This window comes from Ascaphus truei, chromosome 22 (genome assembly GCF_040206685.1).
Source record: "Ascaphus truei isolate aAscTru1 chromosome 22, aAscTru1.hap1, whole genome shotgun sequence".
NCBI classification, from domain to species: Eukaryota; Metazoa; Chordata; class Amphibia; order Anura; family Ascaphidae; genus Ascaphus; species Ascaphus truei.
This window is the reverse complement of record NC_134504.1, coordinates 10,972,051-10,992,528: the sequence shown is the minus strand read 5'-3', so window position 1 is coordinate 10,992,528 and position 20,478 is coordinate 10,972,051. Positions and strand designations below refer to the sequence as shown.

The following is a 20,478-nucleotide window of genomic DNA, read 5'->3' as shown; positions in this document are numbered from 1 at the left end:
CAGAGAGGTAATACCGGTATACACACACACGCCCAGGGAGGTAATACCTGTATACACATACACGCCCAGAGAGGTAATACCGGTATACACATACACACCCAGAGAGAGGTAATACCGGTATACACATACACGCCCAGAGAGGTAATACCGGTATACACATACACGCCCAGGGAGGTAATACCTGTATACACATACACGCCCAGAGAGGTAATACCGGTATACACATACACACCCAGAGAGAGGTAATACCGGTATACACATACACGCCCAGAGAGGTAATACCGGTATACACATACACACCCAGAGAGAGGTAATACCGGTATACACATACACGCCCAGAGAGGTAATACCGGTATACACATACACGCCCAGAGAGGTAATACCGGTATACACATACACGCCCAGAGAGGTAATACCGGTATACACATGCACGCCCAGAGAGGTAATACCGGTATACACGTACACGCACAGAGAGGTAATACCGGTATACACATACACGCCCAGAGGGGTAATACCGGTATACACATACACACCCAGAGAGGTAATACCGGTATACACATACACGCCCAGAGGGGTAATACCGGTATATACGTACACACCCAGAGAGGTAATACCGGTATACACATACACACCCAGAGAGGTAATACCGGTATACACATACACGCCCAGTGAGGTAATACCGGTATACACATACACGCCCAGAGAGGTAATACCGGTATACACATACACGCCCAGAGAGGTAATACCGGTATACACATACACGCCCAGAGAGGCAATACCGGTATACACATACAAGCCCAGAGAGGTAATACCGGTATACACATACACTCCCAGAGAGGTAATACCGGTATACACATACACGCCCAGAGAGGTAATACCGGTATACACATACACGCCCAGAGAGGTAATACCGGTATACACATACACGCCCAGAGAGGTAATACCGGTATACACATACACGCCCTGAGAGGTAATACCGGTATACACGTACACACCCAGAGAGGTAATACCAGTATACACATACACGCCCAGCGAGGTAATACCGGTATATACGTACACGCCCAGAGAGGTAATACCGGTATTTTATTTATTTATTTATAAAATATTTTACCAGGAAGTAATGCATTGAGAGTTACCTCTCGTTTATACACATGTATACACATGCATGTCCAGTATTACCTCTTATTTTTTACTGGACAGTGTCCAAATACAGGACAGTCCAGTTCAATACCGGACACCTGGCTTAGTACATACTGTAGGCCCCGATCATTTTTATTTCTGTTTAGGTCTTATCCCTGTGTTGCTTTGGCATTAACATCATTTTTTTATTGTATATTGCAAATCACTGCACACGTGACCAGCACCCTATGGTGTTAAATGTAACAAGCAGAAGGTTACGCAAGGCCTCTGTAATGTTTGGAGGTTACCATCACTGTCTGCGCCACTTTCCAGTAAAGCCAGTAACAATGGCTCAAGGTCACGAGCGCTCAAGTGTTTAGTAATAAAAACCAGGCTTGAGTTAACTTAAATACATTGTTGAAAATGCACGAAGAGATGGCAATGACCTTGAGTTCAGGGCCGGAAAAACACGACGGGGATTTTACTACTGAGAGAGGGAGCGGCTCAGTGAGTAACGACACTGACTGGCGCTGAGTGTGAAGCACTGGAATCTGGTTCAATTCCCGGTGTCAGCTCCTTGTGACTTTGGGCAAATCACTTTATCTCCCTGTGCCTCAGGCACCAAAAACACAGATTGTAAGCTCCACGGGGCAGGGACCTGTGTCTGCAAAATGTCTCTGTAAAGCGCTTCGTAAAACTAGCAGCGCTATACAGGAACATGCTATTATTATTAGATATTATGTCAATGTGAACAAGAAATGACGCCTGATATCGCATTTTTTTCTGAACTGTGCTGAGCTTTAGAGCATTTTAACGCTTGTTAACTTAATGGAGCATTTATTTTATTTTTAAGATCCCAGGTAGGGAGCAGGGGGGTCTCTGCAGTTGACCAGCGTTGATAGCGGGCTCTGGGGACCCCCTGCTCCCTGAGATTCTTACCTCTCAAGGTGCTGCCGGTATCGCTCTCCTGTTTAAATGTTCTGCGTCATGCGGACCAATAGGAAGCTGCACATCCATATTCCTTGCCAAGCTGGAGCAGCTACTGGCAACCACTTCATAAGTAGGGTTGCCAGGCGTCCAGTATTGAATCTGACTGTCCTGTATTTGGACACTCTGGCCAGAAAATAATTAGAGGTAATACTGGACATGTATGTGTATACCGGTATTACCTCTCTGGGTGTGTATGTGTATACCGGTATTACCTCTCTGGGCGTGTATGTGTATACCGGTATTACCTCTCTGTGTGTGTATGTGTATACCGGTATTACCTCTCTGGGCGTGTATGTGTGTACCGGTATTACCTCTCTGGGTGTGTATGTGTATACCGGTATTACCTCTCTGGGTGTGTATGTGTATACCGGTATTACCTCTCTGGTCGTGTATGTGTATACCGGTATTACCTCTCTGGACATGTATGTGTATACCGGTATTACCTCTCTGGGCGTGTATGTGTATACCGGTATTACCTCTCTAGGTTTGTATGTGTATACCGGTATTACCTCTCTGGGTGTGTATGTGTATACCGGTATTACCTCTCTGGGCGTGTATGTGTATACCGGTATTACCTCTCTGGGCGTGTATGTGTACAGTATACCGGTATTACCTCTCTGGACATGTATGTGTATACCGGTATTACCTCTCTGGGCGTGTATGTGTATACCGGTATTACCTCTCTGGGTGTGTATGTGTATACCGGTATTACCTCTCTGGGTGTGTATGTGTATACCGGTATTACCTCTCTGGGCGTGTATGTGTATACCGGTATTACCTATCTGGACGTGTATGTGTATACCGGTATTACCTCTCTGGGCATGTATGTGTATACCGGTATTACCTCTCTGGGCGTGTATGTGTATACCGGTATTACCTCTCTGGGCGTGTATGTGTATACCGGTATTACCTCTCTGGGTGTGTATGTGTATACCGGTATTACCTCTCTGGGCGTGTATGTGTACACCGGTATTACCTCTCTAGGTGTGTATGTGTATACCGGTATTAGCTCTCTGGACGTGTGTGTATTGTGACAAACGGCTTACTCCGGGGCTCCGTCGTTTGTCCGGGACTGTTTAGAACACGGTCTTTTAGGGTAGGTTAAATGATGAGGCGTCACGTACTGTTCCTTTAAACAGGCTATGCCTGGTTTATTCAGTCCCAGGCACTGAGACTGCCACAGTGCATACAACAGAAAACAGATCAAAACAAAAGCTGCTCACCTGAGCGATAACTTAACTTAGATATCCCTGACTCAGGGTTGGAAGTGGCTTTTCCACTTCCAACATCAAAACACGGTACTTTTGCAGTCTTACACAAATGAACAGAAAGATTGAACCTGTTTGGGGAAGAGGCTTCTCCCCTCTGTAGTTCAGCAGCCTTCCAGCCTCCTGGCTCTTGTGGGGAGACCAGAGCAAACAGGAAATCAGTCTTTCATACCTGATTCCTAATTAGCATGACAGGTGACAGAAATCAGGCAGCAGACAAACTCTGTTCTGGATCTCTCATCCCTCAGTTCCAGCGCTTGCCAAACTGTGGGATGGAGTGTATGTATTATAAGGCTGCACTCCCAGGCCAAACAGGATAGAAACTGTCTAGTATCCTGGGAGCCCTATATACGGAATTTATTACCATCCCCTGGTTTCTGTCACATATCCTCCCCCCCAGCTCAGACCTCGAGGGATGAGCGACCATGGATATTAAGGAGTGCATCCTTGACAACCCGTCAGCATTGCCATGTTTGTGCCCTGACCTGTGTTCCACAGAAAATTTAAAAGGTTGTAGGCTTAGGAACCACCTGGTCACTCTAGCATTCTTTTCCCTGTTTTGACACATCCAGGTAAGGGGTGCATGATCTGTGACCAACCGGAATTTTCTCCCCAACAGGTAGTATTTGAGCGTCTCTACAGCCCACTTTATTGCGAGACACTCTTTCTCTACTATGGAGTAATTTTTCTCCTGGGGATTTAGTTTCCTACTTAAATAAAGGATGGGGTGCTCCTCACCTTGAGACTCCTGGGAGAGTACCGCCCCCAGCCCTACCTCAGATGCGTCGGTTTGGACTACGAACTCTTTGGAGAAGTCAGGTGTGACCAACACTGGTTGGGCACAGAGAGCTTCTTTCAGGCTTCTAAAGGCCTGTTCGGTTTCGGGGGACCACTTTACCATTAGCGGTCCTCTTGCTTTTGTGAGGTCAGTTAGTGGGGTTGCCTTAGTTGCAAAATTGGGAATAAACCTTCTATAGTACCCAATTAACCCCAAAAAGGTCCTTACTTGTTTTTTTGTAACTGGCCTTGGCCAATTTTGTATCGCCTCCACTTTGAGTGTTTGGGGTTTGAGTAAACCTCTGCCAATAGAATATCCCAGATACTTGGCCTCCTCCAGACCAATAGTGCATTTAGCGGGGTTAGCAGTTAGTCCAGCAGACCGGACTGCGTCAAGCACAGCTTGGACCTTTGGAAGGTGGGATTGCCAATCTTCACTATGGATTACCACATCATCCAGGTAGGCGGCAGCATACCGAGCATGTGGTTTTAAAATTTTATCCATCATTCTTTGGAATGTGGCGGGAGCTCCATGTAAGCCAAAAGGCAACACCTTATACTGAAAGAGGCCGTCTGGGGTTGAGAAGGCTGTCTTTTCTTTTGCCCTTTCTGTGAGGGGAACCTGCCAGTACCCTTTTGTTAGGTCTAGGGTTGTGAGATATCGGGCTTTGCCCAGTCTCTCTACAAGTTCATCTACCCTGGGCATAGGATAAGTATCAAATTTTGACACCGCGTTTAGTTTCCGGTAGTCATTACAAAACCTTGTTGTACCATCTGGCTTTGGGACTAAGACTATAGGGCTGTTCCACCCACTTTGGGATTCCTCAATTACACCTAGTTTTAGCATTTTTTTAACCTCTAAACTTATAGCCTTTCTTTTGGCCTCTGGGATTCGGTACGGTTTAAGGTTAACTCGGACCCCCGGTTCAGAGACTAGGTCATGTTCAATTACGCTAGTTCTACCTGGCCGTATAGAGAAGATTTCTTTGTTTCTTTTCACTAAATTCTGAACCTCTCGTTTCTGATGAACAGACAGGGTTTCAGCTATGCTAACCTCTGGGTCAGTTTCTTGATTCTCTGACGGACCTGGGGGTACTAGGGTTAACAAGACTTCTCTATCTTTCCAGGGCTTGAGTAGGTTTATATGGTAAATTTGCTCAGGTTTCCTCCTACCTGGCTGTCTTACCTTATAATTTACTTCTCCCACTCTTTCCAAGACCTCATATGGCCCATGCCATTTAGCAAGGAATTTACTCTCCACGGTGGGAACCAGAACTAGTACCCTATCACCTGGAGAAAAAATTCTGACCCTAGCACCCTTATTATATGTATTCCTCTGTGCTTCTTGAGCTTTCTCCATGTGTTCCCTCACTATGGGTAGGACTGCAGCAATGCGGTCCTGCATCTGGGCAACATGCTCTATTACACTTCTGTAAGGGGTAACCTCGTGTTCCCAAGTCTCTTTGGCTATATCCAGTAAGCCCCTTGGGTGTCGGCCATACAATAGTTCAAACGGGGAGAAGCCAGTGGATGATTGGGGAACTTCCCTAATGGCAAATAACAGGTACGGTAACAAACAATCCCAGTTTTTCCCATCTTTATCAACCGCCCGCCGTAACATGCTCTTTAAGGTTTTATTGAACCTTTCCACTAAACCATCTGTTTGTGGATGATAGACTGAGGTTCTGAGATGCTTGATTTTTAGGAGTTTACATAGCTCTTTCGTTACTTGGGACATAAATGGTGTTCCCTGGTCAGATAGAATCTCTTTAGGAATCCCGACCCGGGAAAACAGAACTACTAACTCTTTTGCTATGTTTTTAGCTGAGGTGCTACGTAGGGGAACTGCCTCCGGATATCGGGTGGCATAATCTAATATTACCAATATATGCTGATGTCCCCTAGCAGACTTTATTAGGGGTCCTACTAGATCCATAGCAATCCGGTCAAATGGTACCTCTATTATGGGAAGGGGTACCAATGGGCTGCGGTACGCCTTGAACGGGGCGGTGATCTGACATTCTGGGCATGAGGAACAATAATTCGTAATTTCTGCCAGAACCCCAGGCCAATAGAAGCTTCGGAGAACCTTTTCTTTTGTCTTTTCCACCCCTAGGTGTCCCCCCAATGGATGACTATGTGCGAGGTGTAATACTACGTTACGGAATGTCCGTGGTACCAACAATTGTTTAGTTGTAACTGATTTCCTTTTATCAACCCGATATACTAGGTCGTTCTCTACCTCGAAGTAGGGGTAAGCAAGTGACCTATCTGGTTGGCCAGGAGTACTATTCTGGTCCCGTATATTTCCCCTTGCTACCGCTAATGTGGGGTCCTCCCACTGGGCCTTCTTAAAACTCCCAGGACTGACCTCTATGTCAGCGAGGGTCTTATCCGGTTCTGGGGTGGTAAGTGTCTGCTCAACATCTTGATTTGGGGTATTCCCTACCAAAGTAGTGATGGGGAAGGGAATTTTACAGCACTCCTCCTTTTCCCCCTTCTTATTTGGGCCCTCGTCAACCTCCATTTCTGAAAAAGGGAAAGGATTTGTTTCTTCTAATACTTCATTATGGTCCGCTATTGAACTCTGGGCGCTATTCTGAGCGGGGGACCACATTTTTAGAAAATGGGGAAAGTCGGTCCCTATTAACACATCATGTGCCAGTTTGGGTACAATACCCACCTTGAAATCTAAAGAACCAAACTCTGTTTCAAAAAAAACATCAACAGTGGAATATTCATGATTATCCCCATGTATACAACAAATTGCCACTCTTTGTGAACTGTTTCCCTGTTTCTTCTTAATGGGCAAGAGGTATTCGGACACTAGTGTGACCATGCTCCCAGAGTCAAGAAGTGCCCGAACCCTCTTACCATTAACCTTTACAAATGCCCACAGATGGTTATTCAAGGGGTCCTCTGGGCTAGGGCCCATACATTGGGACAACAGCGAATAAGGTTCCACGCTGTTGCATTGCATGGGCTCATCATTTAGTGGGCAGATTTTTGCTGTGTGGCCCCTCTCATGACAATTTACACATTTAGGTACATAGTCTGTGTCCCACTTAGAGCCTTTTCCCGGCTCCCCATGTTGGCTATTGCCCTTAGTGTGCGAACCACTGTTGCTGGTGCTGCGTGAAGGTGGTCGCCGCTCTTCAGCGCCCCTTAACCCCGGTACCCTTTTACCGTCTCTGGAAGAGTCCTGGAACCTCGGGTAGTGGGGTTGCTCCATGACTGTGGGTTGCGGGTGCTCTTCTGCTGCATTGTACCTTTCTACGAGGGCCACAAGCTCATCCGCATTGTGGGGGTCACTCCGACTGACCCAACGGCGTAAGGCAGAGGGAAGTTTCCTCAAGAACTGGTCCATGACCAACCGTTCCACGATGTGGCTGGCTGAGTTGATCTCGGGTTGTAGCCACTTCCGGGCGAGGTGGATGAGGTCATACATCTGGCTTCGGGTGGCTTTATCCATCGTGAAGGACCATGCGTGAAACCTTTGGGCGCGAACAGCCGTGGTTACGCCGAGGCGGGCGAGGATCTCGAACTTCAATTTTGCATAGACGTTAGCTTCGGCTGGCTCTAGATCAAAGTAAGCCTTCTGGGGTTCGCCGCTTAGGAAGGGTGCGATTAGACCAGCCCACTCAGCTTCTGGCCATCCCTCTCTCTGTGCCGTGCGTTCAAACGTGAGAAGATAGGCTTCCACATCATCCGAGGGTCCCATCTTCTGAAGGTAGTGGCTTGCCCTGGTCATTTTCGGTACTGGGGCTGCCGCTGCCAGTGGAAGGTTACTGATAGTCCCCCTCAGGATCTCGAGTTCCTGCTGTAAGCCCTGAGCGAACCGCTGTTGCTCCTCTCTCAGCAAGCGGTTTGTCTCTTGCTGGTTTGCATTCGCGTTTTGCAGGGCTTCATTCGTCTGTTGCTGGTTTGCATTCGCCTGTTGCTGGTTGGCATTCGCCTGTTGCTGGTTGGCATTAATCTCTTGCTGGGCTATTAGCAGCTGTTGATGGGCTGCATTCGTCTGCTGCTGGTTTGCATTAGTTTCTTGCTGGGCTATTAACAGCTGTTGCTGGGTTTCATTCGCGTCTTTCTGGGCAGCGACATTGCGTACCAGCGCACCCACCACGTCTTCCATCTTGTTTGCAGAGGATGAAAAAAACTTTTTTTTTTTTTTTTTTTTTTCAAAGTTCTTCAACCCGCAGACCCCCTAGTGTTCTGCCCGCATTCTCCACCATATGTGACAAACGGCTTACTCCGGGGCTCCGTCGTTTGTCCGGGACTGTTTAGAACACGGTCTTTTAGGGTAGGTTAAATGATGAGGCGTCACGTACTGTTCCTTTAAACAGGCTATGCCTGGTTTATTCAGTCCCAGGCACTGAGACTGCCACAGTGCATACAACAGAAAACAGATCAAAACAAAAGCTGCTCACCTGAGCGATAACTTAACTTAGATATCCCTGACTCAGGGTTGGAAGTGGCTTTTCCACTTCCAACATCAAAACACGGTACTTTTGCAGTCTTACACAAATGAACAGAAAGATTGAACCTGTTTGGGGAAGAGGCTTCTCCCCTCTGTAGTTCAGCAGCCTTCCAGCCTCCTGGCTCTTGTGGGGAGACCAGAGCAAACAGGAAATCAGTCTTTCATACCTGATTCCTAATTAGCATGACAGGTGACAGAAATCAGGCAGCAGACAAACTCTGTTCTGGATCTCTCATCCCTCAGTTCCAGCGCTTGCCAAACTGTGGGATGGAGTGTATGTATTATAAGGCTGCACTCCCAGGCCAAACAGGATAGAAACTGTCTAGTATCCTGGGAGCCCTATATACGGAATTTATTACCATCCCCTGGTTTCTGTCACAGTATATACCGGTATTACCTCTCTGGGCGTGTATGTGTATACCGGTATTACCTCTCTGGGCGTGTATGTGTATACCGGTATTACCTCTCTGGGCATGTATGTGTATACCGGTATTACCTCTCTGGGCGTGTGTGTGTGTATACCGGTATTACCTCTCTGGGCGTGTATGTGTATACCGGTATTACCTCTCTGGGCGTGTATGTGTATACCGGTATTACCTCTTTGGGCGTGTATGTGTATACCGGTATTACCTCTCTGGGCGTGTGTGTGTGTATACCGGTATTACCTCTCTGGGCGTGTATGTGTATACCGGTATTACCTCTCTGGGCGTGTATGTGTATACCGGTATTACCTCTCTGGGTGTGTATTTGTATACACAGGTATTACCTCTCTGGGCGTGTATGTGTATACACCGGTATTACCTCTCTGGGCGTGTATGTGTATACCGGTATTATCTCTTTAAGAAAATCAAATCATAGAAAATAAACACCTATTCCCACCATAGCTTTTGCCCTCACTAACTGCATGGCCAGCTAAGCTGGTTCTCAAGCCAAAAACATGCCCTGGCATATGCCACAGTGTAAAACAGTCTCTGCATACAATAATAAGGGTTTTGCTTATCTTAGTCCTTTTTGGAGCAGACAACCCTGCTTCAGCACGGTCTCTCCTTTCTTCCTAGGGGAACTCAGCCCCACGTTGAGCCCAGAGAAACTCCTCTGTAGGTCCTCTATACCAGCTTCCGCAGCTGGGGAGCACTTCTATCTCTCTCTCCTCCCCCCCCCCCCTTCTCTGGGGGAAACAGTCTCTCTCTTTTCTGTATCACTTCCTGCTTTTTTTTTTAGACCTGCAGTCTCTCAGGAATCCTGCTGAATTAGGCTGCAGGTGCATGCAGTTCTCCAGAAGTAGGTTAACTGGTTGAGGGCTGGATGGTACACATATCCTCCAGAGTCAGTGACTCTGTCATAGTGTGTATACCAGTATTACGTCTCTGGACGTGTATGTGTATACTAGTATTATTTCTCTGGACATAGAGTCCTGACTGGCTTGGGGGTCCACGGGATTTCCCGAGCAGGGAGAGCAGGGCTGCTGGTAGGGGGCTGGGCAGCTTCCTCCATCCTGATTGGCTGTATTACCAGGCAGCAGCCAATCAGAAGGAGGTGTCAGGAGCCTTGGGGTGGGTCCAAGGTGAGAAACAGCATGGAGCGGAGAGAGGTGTGTGTGTGTTTGTGTGTGTGTGTGTGTGTCTCAAGCACATTGCACCTTTCACTATTGTGTCCAGTATTTTTGGAGAAGCCCCTGTTAACCCTAGATGTAAATATCTCGGGAAGCTGGCGGTCCTCGGAGCTGAAATTAACGCAGTTCTGCTCCGGTGACCCCTTTATTTCCACCTTTAAGTGCAGTGCAGGAAGTGTGATGGTGCAGGGGATTACATATGAAGTACCATTACTTTTTAATTTTCATACCCAGGGTACCACTGCTTCATTTTATTCACATAACCTACAATTCCACTGTACAGAAAATGAGATTTACTGCAGGGAGTTTCTCCCTCTCCTTATTTAACAACATAAACGTTGTTTAAATCTTTCTAAAATACAGTCAAAAAGGTCTTTGGATTAAGTGTCTCAATAGGCTTATTTGCCACAAGTTGAGCTTTATGAAGGGAATGATGAAAAATGTTTAGACCTTGTGGATAGAAATTAGCAGGGGAGTTAAAAGTACAAAGAAAATGTTGGTAGGGATATGCTGTAAACCAGGGGAGCGCAGTCCTTTTCTCCTGCGCCGCCCTGCCGGCTGTCCCCCTCTCTGCGCGTCCCTCCCCCACTTACCTTGGTTCCCGGCGTCTAGGCATCATGACGTCATGTTGCCATAGCAACGTGACGTCACATGACCCCGCGGCGTCACGTGACGTTGCCATGGCGACGCGTCTCCAGTTAGCCGTTTCAACCAAGGCACGTGAAATTTACAGAGGCCTTTGCAGCTTCCCCGGCACTTAATTTAAGTGCCTTCGGGGAAGCGCGTCGGGGCCTCTGCCCCCCCAGTTTGTGCACCCCTGCTATTAACCGCCAAATATCTGTGAGATAGAGGAAGCTAAAATACTTATGCAAATGGAGAAGCTGTTGTAGCCGCTAAGGTAATGAAGGGGTTAACTTCTACAGCCACCCTCCCGCAAAGGTTAAACGCCCACCCTTGGGCAACTACGAGCTTTACCCACCCCCTGTACCAACAACAATGCAGTGCCTGCTATTTAACCCTTTAACTGGCTGTCCGAAGAAGGTGATGGGACGTGTCCTATCTGAGCGTTGTTCCTTTGTGCCACAAGGTGCAATAGGTTTACAGGTTCGTTTCTTGTTTTAGATACGGTCTCTGTGTTTACTTCTTAATATTTCTATATACAGTGCATGGTGGGGGTGGCCAACTTCAGTCCCGAAGGCTGCCCCTCTGCTTCAGCACAGGTGGCTCCATCCACCCCAGCTTCAGCACAGGTGGCTCAATCCATCCCAGCTTCAGCACAAGTGGCTCAATCCATCCCAGTTTAAGCACAGGTGGCTCAGCTGATTGAGTTACCTGTGCTGAAGTAGGGATATCCTTAAAACCTGACCTGTTGGGGGGAGTCTAGAGAACTGGAGTTGAGCCCCCCTACCCTACTGAATAGGGACCTACTGTAGGTTTCCGTACCTGCCACTGATTTTAAACCCATCCATCAGCCTTTTCGAGAGCCAATGATCCACTATAGTCCCTTTTAATTGAGGAACTGTTAGCTCAGCTTCATTAATCCCTGAGCTTGGCTCATAAAACCACTTGCGTAAACTGTTCAAACAAACCAGTCTGCAAACATTGTTCATCTAATGCCGTGTCACTTACTTGCCAACTCTGCGTTAAAGCTGCCGTCCCACTTACTCAAAGACATTTTTTTCCTCTCTTTTGCAGACCTACTTTTTTTATCCTAATCACCCATCACTTTAAGACATGCCCTTTCCTCTGTTGCTCGACTGCTAAAACTCTGACAAAGGCCCTCATTCTCTCCCGTCTCGATTACTGTAACCTCCTGCTGTCTGGCCTTCCTGCCTCTCACCTGTCTCCCCTACAATCTATCCTAAACGCTGGTGCCAGAATCACTCTACTCTTTCCTAGATCTGTCTCAGCATCTCCCCTCATGAAATCCCTCTCCTGGCTTCCCATCAAATCCCGCATCTCACACTCCATTCTCCTTCTCACTTTTAAAGCTTTACACACTTCTGCTCCTCCTTACATCTCAGCCTTAATTTCTCGCTATGCACCATCCCGACTCCTGCGTTCTGCTCAAGGATGTCTTCTCTCTACCCCCTTTGTATCTAAAGCCCTCTCCCGCCTTAAACCTTTCTCACTGACTGCCCTGCACCTCAGGAATGCCCTTCCCCTCAATACCCGACTAGCACCCTCTCTATCCACCTTTTAAGACCCACCTTAAGACACACTTGCTTAACGAAGCATATGAGTAGCACCGTGGCTAATACTATACACCTGATACATAAAGCTTGGCCCCCTGCAGACGCACTTACCAGAACTCCCTCCTACTGTCTCTGTACGTTCTTCCTACCAATTAGATTGTAAGCTCTTCAGAGCAGGGACTCCTCTTCCGAAATGTTACTTTTATGTCTTAAGCGCTTATTCCCATGATCTGTTATTTGTATTATTTGTCATTTATATGATTGTCACGCGTATTACTACTGTGAAGCGCTGTGTACATCAATGGTGCCGCTCTCCTCCCCGGCCGTCCTGCTTCAAGTTTGCTCCCGCCGACGGTCCAACTCGTCTGCCGCCCTTCGCCTGGAAATTCTACATCAAAACCCATAGCCCGGGGATAAGTATCCCAAAGCCGTAGTCTCCGGGTCAAAGCCGGAATGGTGGCAACCCTGCGGCTTGACGATACACGGCTAGGTTGCTGTCTTGGGACCAGATTGTATATTTTCTCTGTTCTGCGGCTGCCAGCACTGCTCAGCCTAAGTTTGCAACAAATGTAGCCATCCAATAGCTCCTAGGCTGTTGCCCTGGCAACCCCCCTGCCCTTCTCAGTTAGTTGAGATGTGCTTGTCTCCCCTAATAGTTGGATTAGCCCATTACGTGTTCCTGCTTGGACAGGAAAGCAGGCCTTTCTTTTGGAACCAGCAGCCTGTTGTCCCATCTCCTGGTAGAATTATCTTTTACCCCTCCCTCACTTTTGCCACCTGCCCACTCCCCCCACCCCCCCCCCCATTTTTGTTATTGTTCCTTTTTACAATAAAATCACAAAAGGAAGGACTCTGTGTGCATCTGTGGGAAGCGAGTTAACTGCCGGCCTCTACTCACTTTCCACAGTGTGCTTGAGCCGGAACAGCAACCGTCAACTGACCTAAGTGATCTTTGTGGATTTGGACCTCGAAACTTTAGCAGCAAATATGTTTTGCTGTGTTCCACCACATTAATCACTGCGGGTTTTGGCTTCGCTTTTGTAGCTGGTAGACCTTGAAATACCGTTCTGTACATTTTATCCCAAAAGGTTCACTCTGTCTCAGCTGTTACTCACAGTGGGAGAGGTGAGCCTCTGAGTTATTTTTATTCTGACGTTCCAGTATGGATTGCGGAGAGAGAGAACATTGAAAGACGGGCGAGCCGTGGCAACTGTGAATAGCACTCATCCTTGGTGTCGTTCTACTGTAACCCGCCTGGTTACATACGGCCATTTATTCTGCTAAAAATAACGCGAGTAATGGATCAAAAGAGGGAAGGCGCTCTACATGAAAGCACAGGAGTGTATTTTCACAGGTCTCTCTTCTTGAGAGGAACAAATTCCTTCTACAGTACAGACTGAAGACAGACACTACAGTTACGGTACACGTCTTAGCCTTGTTATCTTGACCAAGCCTTGTTATCTTGACCAAGACCAGCAGAATATCACGAAACACAAATTATAAGGAGCCCTGACATTTGGGAGGCTAGAAAATATATACTACAAAGTCCTTTCAGTCTAAAGTATTTGTTTATTCCACAGGCACAACTATTGCCTTTGTGTGTAACTCGTAGTAAAAGGTGTTTTTTTTTATTGTCACCTATTTGATCAAGCATGCTGCCACTTGTTAGACCAAGTGTCTTCTGAGACGCACGTCACTCCTGCTCCTGTTAAACATGCCACGGTCCTTAGTCCACTCGCGTTCTAGGAGGGACTGACCCTTTCAACTTGACAGTGTCCGAGCCACTTCCTGTCATGTGATTGCGCATGGAGTGATCACATAACCACAACCAGCGCCCCCCCCCCCGGATGGCGAAAAAGAGGAAGCGGGCGTGAAGTTCCAGGCCCATCAGGGGGGCCCTGCAAGGGTGGAACTTGTACTTTTGCAGACTTTACTGTCAAATCATCCACCACCCAAGGCGGCGTTAGGTTTTTAGGACTCGGTTTAAAAAAGCTGGCAAATAAATCTCAGACTGTAAAACGGACACTAAAACGCGAGGCACAGTATTTTGTGCAAGTCCCAATACACGTGTAACATGCCTATAATGCATATATTCCAACGTCAACTCCCACACTGCCTAATTAACTCCCAAATGCTAACCATTTAGCAGCATTTTCTGTGCTGGTGACTGAAGTGTTTTATTTAATCTCATTTCATGTTTAATGTTATAATAAATACAGTATACATTATCTACCTGGCGTAAAGAAGGACAGCCTTACTCAACATCCATGAGCATAAGGAGTGCCTCGGTGAGGAAAGACCCTGACGGATAACAGTGGCACTGAGTGTGAATCAGGGGACCCTGGTTCAATTCCCGGTGTCGGCTCCTTGTGACCTTCACTTTATCTCCCTGTGCCTCAGGCACCAAAAACATAGATTGTAAGCTCACCTGGGCAGGGACTGTGTCTGTAACATTCCTACGTGCTGCGTCCCGCGCGCTATACTGTAATTGGGAAGCGCGGGAGTCTGATGGGGAGAAAAGCGCTATATGAAATAAAGTTATTATTAGATAATAAAAAACAAAGAGACAGACTTGTTTATCGTTAAGAAATAAATGTGCCAGGGGCACTTGAATTTAAAGGTGATGAAGTCTTTGAGACCTTGAATGCCAAAAGTCATTAAGACTCACAAAAAATTAGCAAGAGTCTGTGGTACTGTACCTCCTCTAGTGCCTTGTTGCCATAGCAAACTCAAAGGCTTTTATGAAAACCCAGGGCTGACCTCACAGGTTACATTCAAGCGTCACAAAGGTATCTCTAGAGATGCAGGGATTTAATTAAAGGGTTTTATGCATCTGGTGCTGCTGGAGACTTTCTACGCCTTTCTATAAATAAAGCAATTTAAAATGCCACACTTCTTTCTGCTGCCTGCCCCGCTCCGGCCTGCGGACTTCAAAAGCCTTCCCTGTCCTTCTCGGGTGCTCAGGCGGCACACAAAGGGAAATTTAGATGCAGGGAGCACGCGGGAGAAGATAAGACACTTCGATATCTCCCTGGAGATTCAGCCTTTAGAACAGCGCAGTGTAAATGTCTTTGCAAAGGAGATTATTCCCTAGTTAGTACATACTGTGCCGAGACATTCCGTGCATTATTAGTACTTGTGGCAGTGAAGGGGTAAAAGGGAACACACCCCTTTTAAGAAATTTACTTCAGTGGTATGTGTCCTTTAACCCTTTGATTTAGTCGCTGTCATGGGGACTGGCAGCCTGTGGTCCCCCGTGATGTCACGTTCAAAGGGCTTGTTTGTCCATGCTCGATCCCTCCCCTTCCGTTTCCTGCAAAATGGCCGCCACGGTCACATGACCGGTATGGAAAGCTGTCACGTGACTGCACGTTAACGGAGGGGTCAGGGCACTCAGGCACCATGACCCCTCCGGAACAAAGGGTTCAAACAGCAGCTGCCCGCCCACTTCCAGGGTGGGAGGCATGGGGGTCACTGGTAGGGTTGCCAGGTGTCCAGTATTGAACCGGCCTGTCCTGTAGTTGGAGACTTTGTCCAGCAAAATGTTTTAGAGGTAATACTGGACATGTGTGTGTCCAGTATTACCTCTCTGTACATAGTGACCTGACCGGCTTGGGGGGCCGCAGGATTTCCCCGAGCAGGGAGGGAGCAGGGCTGCTGCTAGGGGCCCGGGCAGCTTCCTCCACCCTGATTGGCTGCATTACCCAGCAACAGCCAATCAGGAGGAGGTGTCAGGTGCCTGAGGGTGGGGCCAAGGAGAGGAGGAAACAGCATAGAGTGGAGAGGTGTGTGTGTGTGTCTCGAGTGTGTGTCTGGATGGTGTGTGTGTCTCGAGCATGTGTGTGTGTGTGTGTGTGTGTGTGTGTGTGTGTGTGTGTGTGTGTGTGTGTGTGTGTCAAGCACTTCGCACCTTTCACCATTGTGTCCAGTATTTTTGGGGAAGCCTGGCACCCCTATTCACCGAAGCTCAACTGCGCTAGTTTCGGCTCTGGTTTCTTCGGTACTTACCAGGGAACATAGCGCTGTACCTAGCCGACGGCCAAATCCATTCGGTTTCACCTGGAGGGGACTCGCTACCGTCACCTTGGAATATTTTGGGGAACCCTGGATCTGAAAAGATCACGTTTCAGCTTTCAGGGGGACCCCATGGTTTCCAACCTTGTAAGCAAAAAAGTCGGGGGGGGGGAGGGGGAGAATAAACTCGATATCACCCTGTAATTCTGGTGTCTTGCAGCAAACTCCCAAGCTGGGCTAGAGCGGTGGTCCCCAAAATCTTCTACGTGACGGAAAAGGCTTGGAACTACTACCCGTACACAATTACAGGTGAGATATGATCTACATGCCTTGGGTATTGCAACCCACGGCGTTCCTTGGATGGGACGGCAGTGGTTTTGTGAGTGAGGTATGAATCCTCTGGGCCGTGTTGGAACGATAGCCTGCAGTGGCGCATGAAAAAGAGAAACGTATACAAAACAATGTACAGGCGTACCCCTCTTTAAGGACACTCACTTTAAGTACACTCGCGAGTAAGTACATCTCGCTCAATAGGCAAACGGCAGCTCGCGCATGCGCCTGTCAGCACGTCCTGAACAGCAATACCGGCTCCCTACCTGTACCGAAGCTGTGCGCAAGCGGGGAGACTATAGAGCCTGTTACACATGTGTTATTTACATCAGTTATGCACGTATAGGACGATTGCAGTACAGCACATGCATCGATAAGTGGGGAAAAGGGAGTGCTTCACTTTAAGTACATTTTCACTCTACATACATGCTCCGGTCCCATTGTGTACATTAATGCGGGGTATGCCTGTGTTACATAGTTACATACATGCTCCGGTCCCATTGCGTACGTTAATGCGAGGTATGCCTGTGTTACATAGTTACATACATGCTCCGGTCCCATTGCGTACGTTAATGCGGGGTATGCCTGTGTTACATAGTTACATACATGCTCCGGTCCCATTGCGTACGTTAATGCGGGGTATGCCTGTGTTACATAGTTACATACATGCTCCGGTCCCATTGTGTACGTTAATGCGGGGTATGCCTGTGTTACATAGTTACATACATGCTCCGGTCCCATTGCGTACGTTAATGCGGGGTATGCCTGTGTTACATAGTTACATACATGCTCCGGTCCCATTGCGTACGTTAATGTGGGGTATGCCTGTGTTACATAGTTACATACATGCTCCGGTCCCATTGTGTACGTTAATGCGGGGTATGCCTGTGTTACATAGTTACATACATGCTCCGGTCCCATTGCGTACGTTAATGCGGGGTATGCCTGTGTTACATAGTTACATACATGCTCCGGTCCCATTGCGTACGTTAATGCGGGGTATGCCTGTGTTACATAGTTACATACATGCTCCGGTCCCATTGTGTACGTTAATGCGGGGTATGCCTGTGTTACATAGTTACATACATGCTCCGGTCCCATTGCGTACGTTAATGCGGGGTATGCCTGTGTTACATAGTTACATACATGCTCCGGTCCCATTGCGTACGTTAATGCGGGGTATGCCTGTGTTACATAGTTACATACATGCTCCGGTCCCATTGCGTACGTTAATGCGGGGTGTGCCTGTGTTACATAGTTACATACATGCTCCGGTCCCATTGCGTACGTTAATGCGGGGTATGCCTGTACTGTATTTGGTGTTGCAGTGACACATAGGGCCTAATAATAATAATAATAGTATTCATAATTAAAGCAATGACAGTGTACGGCAGCACAGTACGTAGAACTCTTCCAGCCGCAGTTGTTACAAACGGTATTACTGGAGTTAGAGAAATCCTGGGCTGGCTTGTGATATCTGTCTCGCTAATGCAGTATTTTCTTCTTTTCTTGGGTTCTCTCTCTGCTGGATTGCTGCTAATCTGCGCGCAGAATACACAGTAAGTCTTTTTTTTTTTGCTTTTTTTTTATTCATTCCTCTCTGTATCCCCCTTTTCAGGTTTCAGGATCAATATATATATATATAAAAACAAAAATAGCGATTCCTGCGCTCCTACCAATTAGGCTAAGATAAAATAATATTCTCATGAAAAAGGGTATTTTGTTAAACCCTTTGGCCAAAGCATTTGTAAGCCTGCATGCCATATATATATATTTCAGTCCCTTGGGTACATGCGGAGAAATGTGTTATTAATGCCACGTACGCGGGCCTATTTATAAAAAAATAAAAAAAACTCTTGGAGCTGCACAAGAGCTGCAAAAATGCGGTGCAAAAGGATTAACCCCTCCAGGGTCCCCGCCACGTCCCCATGCTCCCCCCTACCCCTGTGAGCTACCGCTAGAAATCAAGACATGGCGCCGTGATGTATGGTGTATCTCCAACTGTCCGGCTCGCTAAATTTGAAGGGTTCTTCTCCCCAAATTCGATTCCCTGCAGAAGGTTTCGCTGACTTCGAAGGGATAATGACGTCGCCAAATCAGTAAGCTTTCAAATATCGCCAGCGACGGAGCCCTAGGCCACGCCCCCCAGGCGGTTCTGCAAATGAGGGCGAAGCTGCCGGGTGACGTCATGGCCGCGCCCCCCGCCACGCTCCACCCCCCCTTCCTCCACATACGCGGTCAGCACTGTATATAAACTTAAAAACGATGTCAACTCTCTTAATAAAGATAAAAATCTGGGAGGGCGAGAAAAAAAAAAACCAGAGAAGAAACAGCTTCTTTATTAGAAGTCAGACTGAGAAACAAGCTTGACACCTCTTACCAGCCACAGCCCGACGCGTTCCGGGAATTAGAATGAGAGAGCAGACACTGAGCGAGGATTATCTGAATGGAATTATCACTGCTCTCTGCCACTGCCGTTCTGTTAACATTTTCTCTGCTTACTTAACCTTTCTGCATCTCCCTCTCTCTCTCTCCCTCTCTCTCTCTCTCTCTCTCTCTCTCTCTCTCTCTCTCTCTCTCTCTCTCCCTCTCTCTCTCTCCCTCTCTCTCTCTCCCTCCCTCTCTCCCTCCCTCTCTCCCTCCCTCCCCCCTTGGTATTCTTCCTACTCATCTTATTGTCGGGGCTGCCTTGTCGCTGATTTATTCGGCTGGATTTTTAGGTCTGCTTTTTTGTTTCATTCCTTTCCCTTGCCAGGGATGAAATCTGCCCCGCTGATCCGGGGGAGGTAAAAAAAAAAGTGACATTCAACCTTGGTCTTGTGTTTAGATCTAAGCCAATTGATTCACACGGGGAGAGGCTCGATTTCCCCAATTACAATGTTCTGTAAGCCCCCTTCGAACTTACACTTAACCCCCTTTTCCTTTGAATCGATAGGTAACCCGCGTACGTCATAAAAAGTGCCATCCTAGAGTCTCTATGATGTGTGCCAGCAGTGGTCAACTCCAGTCCCGAAGGGCCACCAACAGGTTAGGTGTTAGGGATATCCCTGCTTCAGCACAGGTGGCTCAATCAGTGGCTCAGTCCTGAACACCTGGACTGTTGGTGGCCCTTGAAGACTGGAGTTAGCGACCCTTGATGTACTATTTAGACCAAGGCCTCATTCTGTAGGAGTTTTTTTTAGCGTTGATTGAGGCTTACACCCTTTCCCCTTCACTTAATGTCTGGCCGCTGGACCCCAGCAGCGGTTGGGGAGGTGGCAGGACCGTTTTGCACTGAAGGGGTTAAACAAGTTATTGCCTGTCATACAGATGCACCTACATTGTTCCCTTGTAGTGGGATTCAGGGGAGTATGTGTAATGATAAGTCTATATACTCACTGCTAGTAGTATCCTATGGAAACGGCCTACTCTCCCGCAAAGTCCGTGGCACTCTCGAATGGCTTGGAGGCTCCCGGGATCACCCATTGTTTCTCCTCCACGCAGAAGCTTGGTGCTCCCCGAAAGAGGCGGCGTTTGGGCCTCAAAAACATGTTTTGGCTTTATTATTATCCGCCATCGCCGATCGAGATGCCGAGCTGCGGACGATGTAACGGCAAAATAACGCCCCATAATGCTTTGCGCTGCGTGGTACAGTGGCCAATGAGGAGATGGGGCGAATGATATTTAGTGACTTTTTTGAGGGGGCATTGGTGATGT

The 20,478-nt window shown here is 47.6% G+C and overlaps 1 protein-coding gene across 1 annotated transcript in view; it reads left to right on the top strand.

Annotated features, from left to right (window-relative positions):
• The window catches only part of PITPNC1 (phosphatidylinositol transfer protein cytoplasmic 1), a 164,468-nt gene that overhangs the window by 100,001 nt on the left and 43,989 nt on the right, over positions 1–20,478 (top strand). The window contains exons 3-4 of the mRNA XM_075579965.1: positions 16,673–16,761; positions 18,334–18,341. Coding sequence (XP_075436080.1) covers positions 16,673–16,761; positions 18,334–18,341 — 97 coding nt within the window. The remainder of the gene's footprint in view (positions 1–16,672; positions 16,762–18,333; positions 18,342–20,478) is intronic.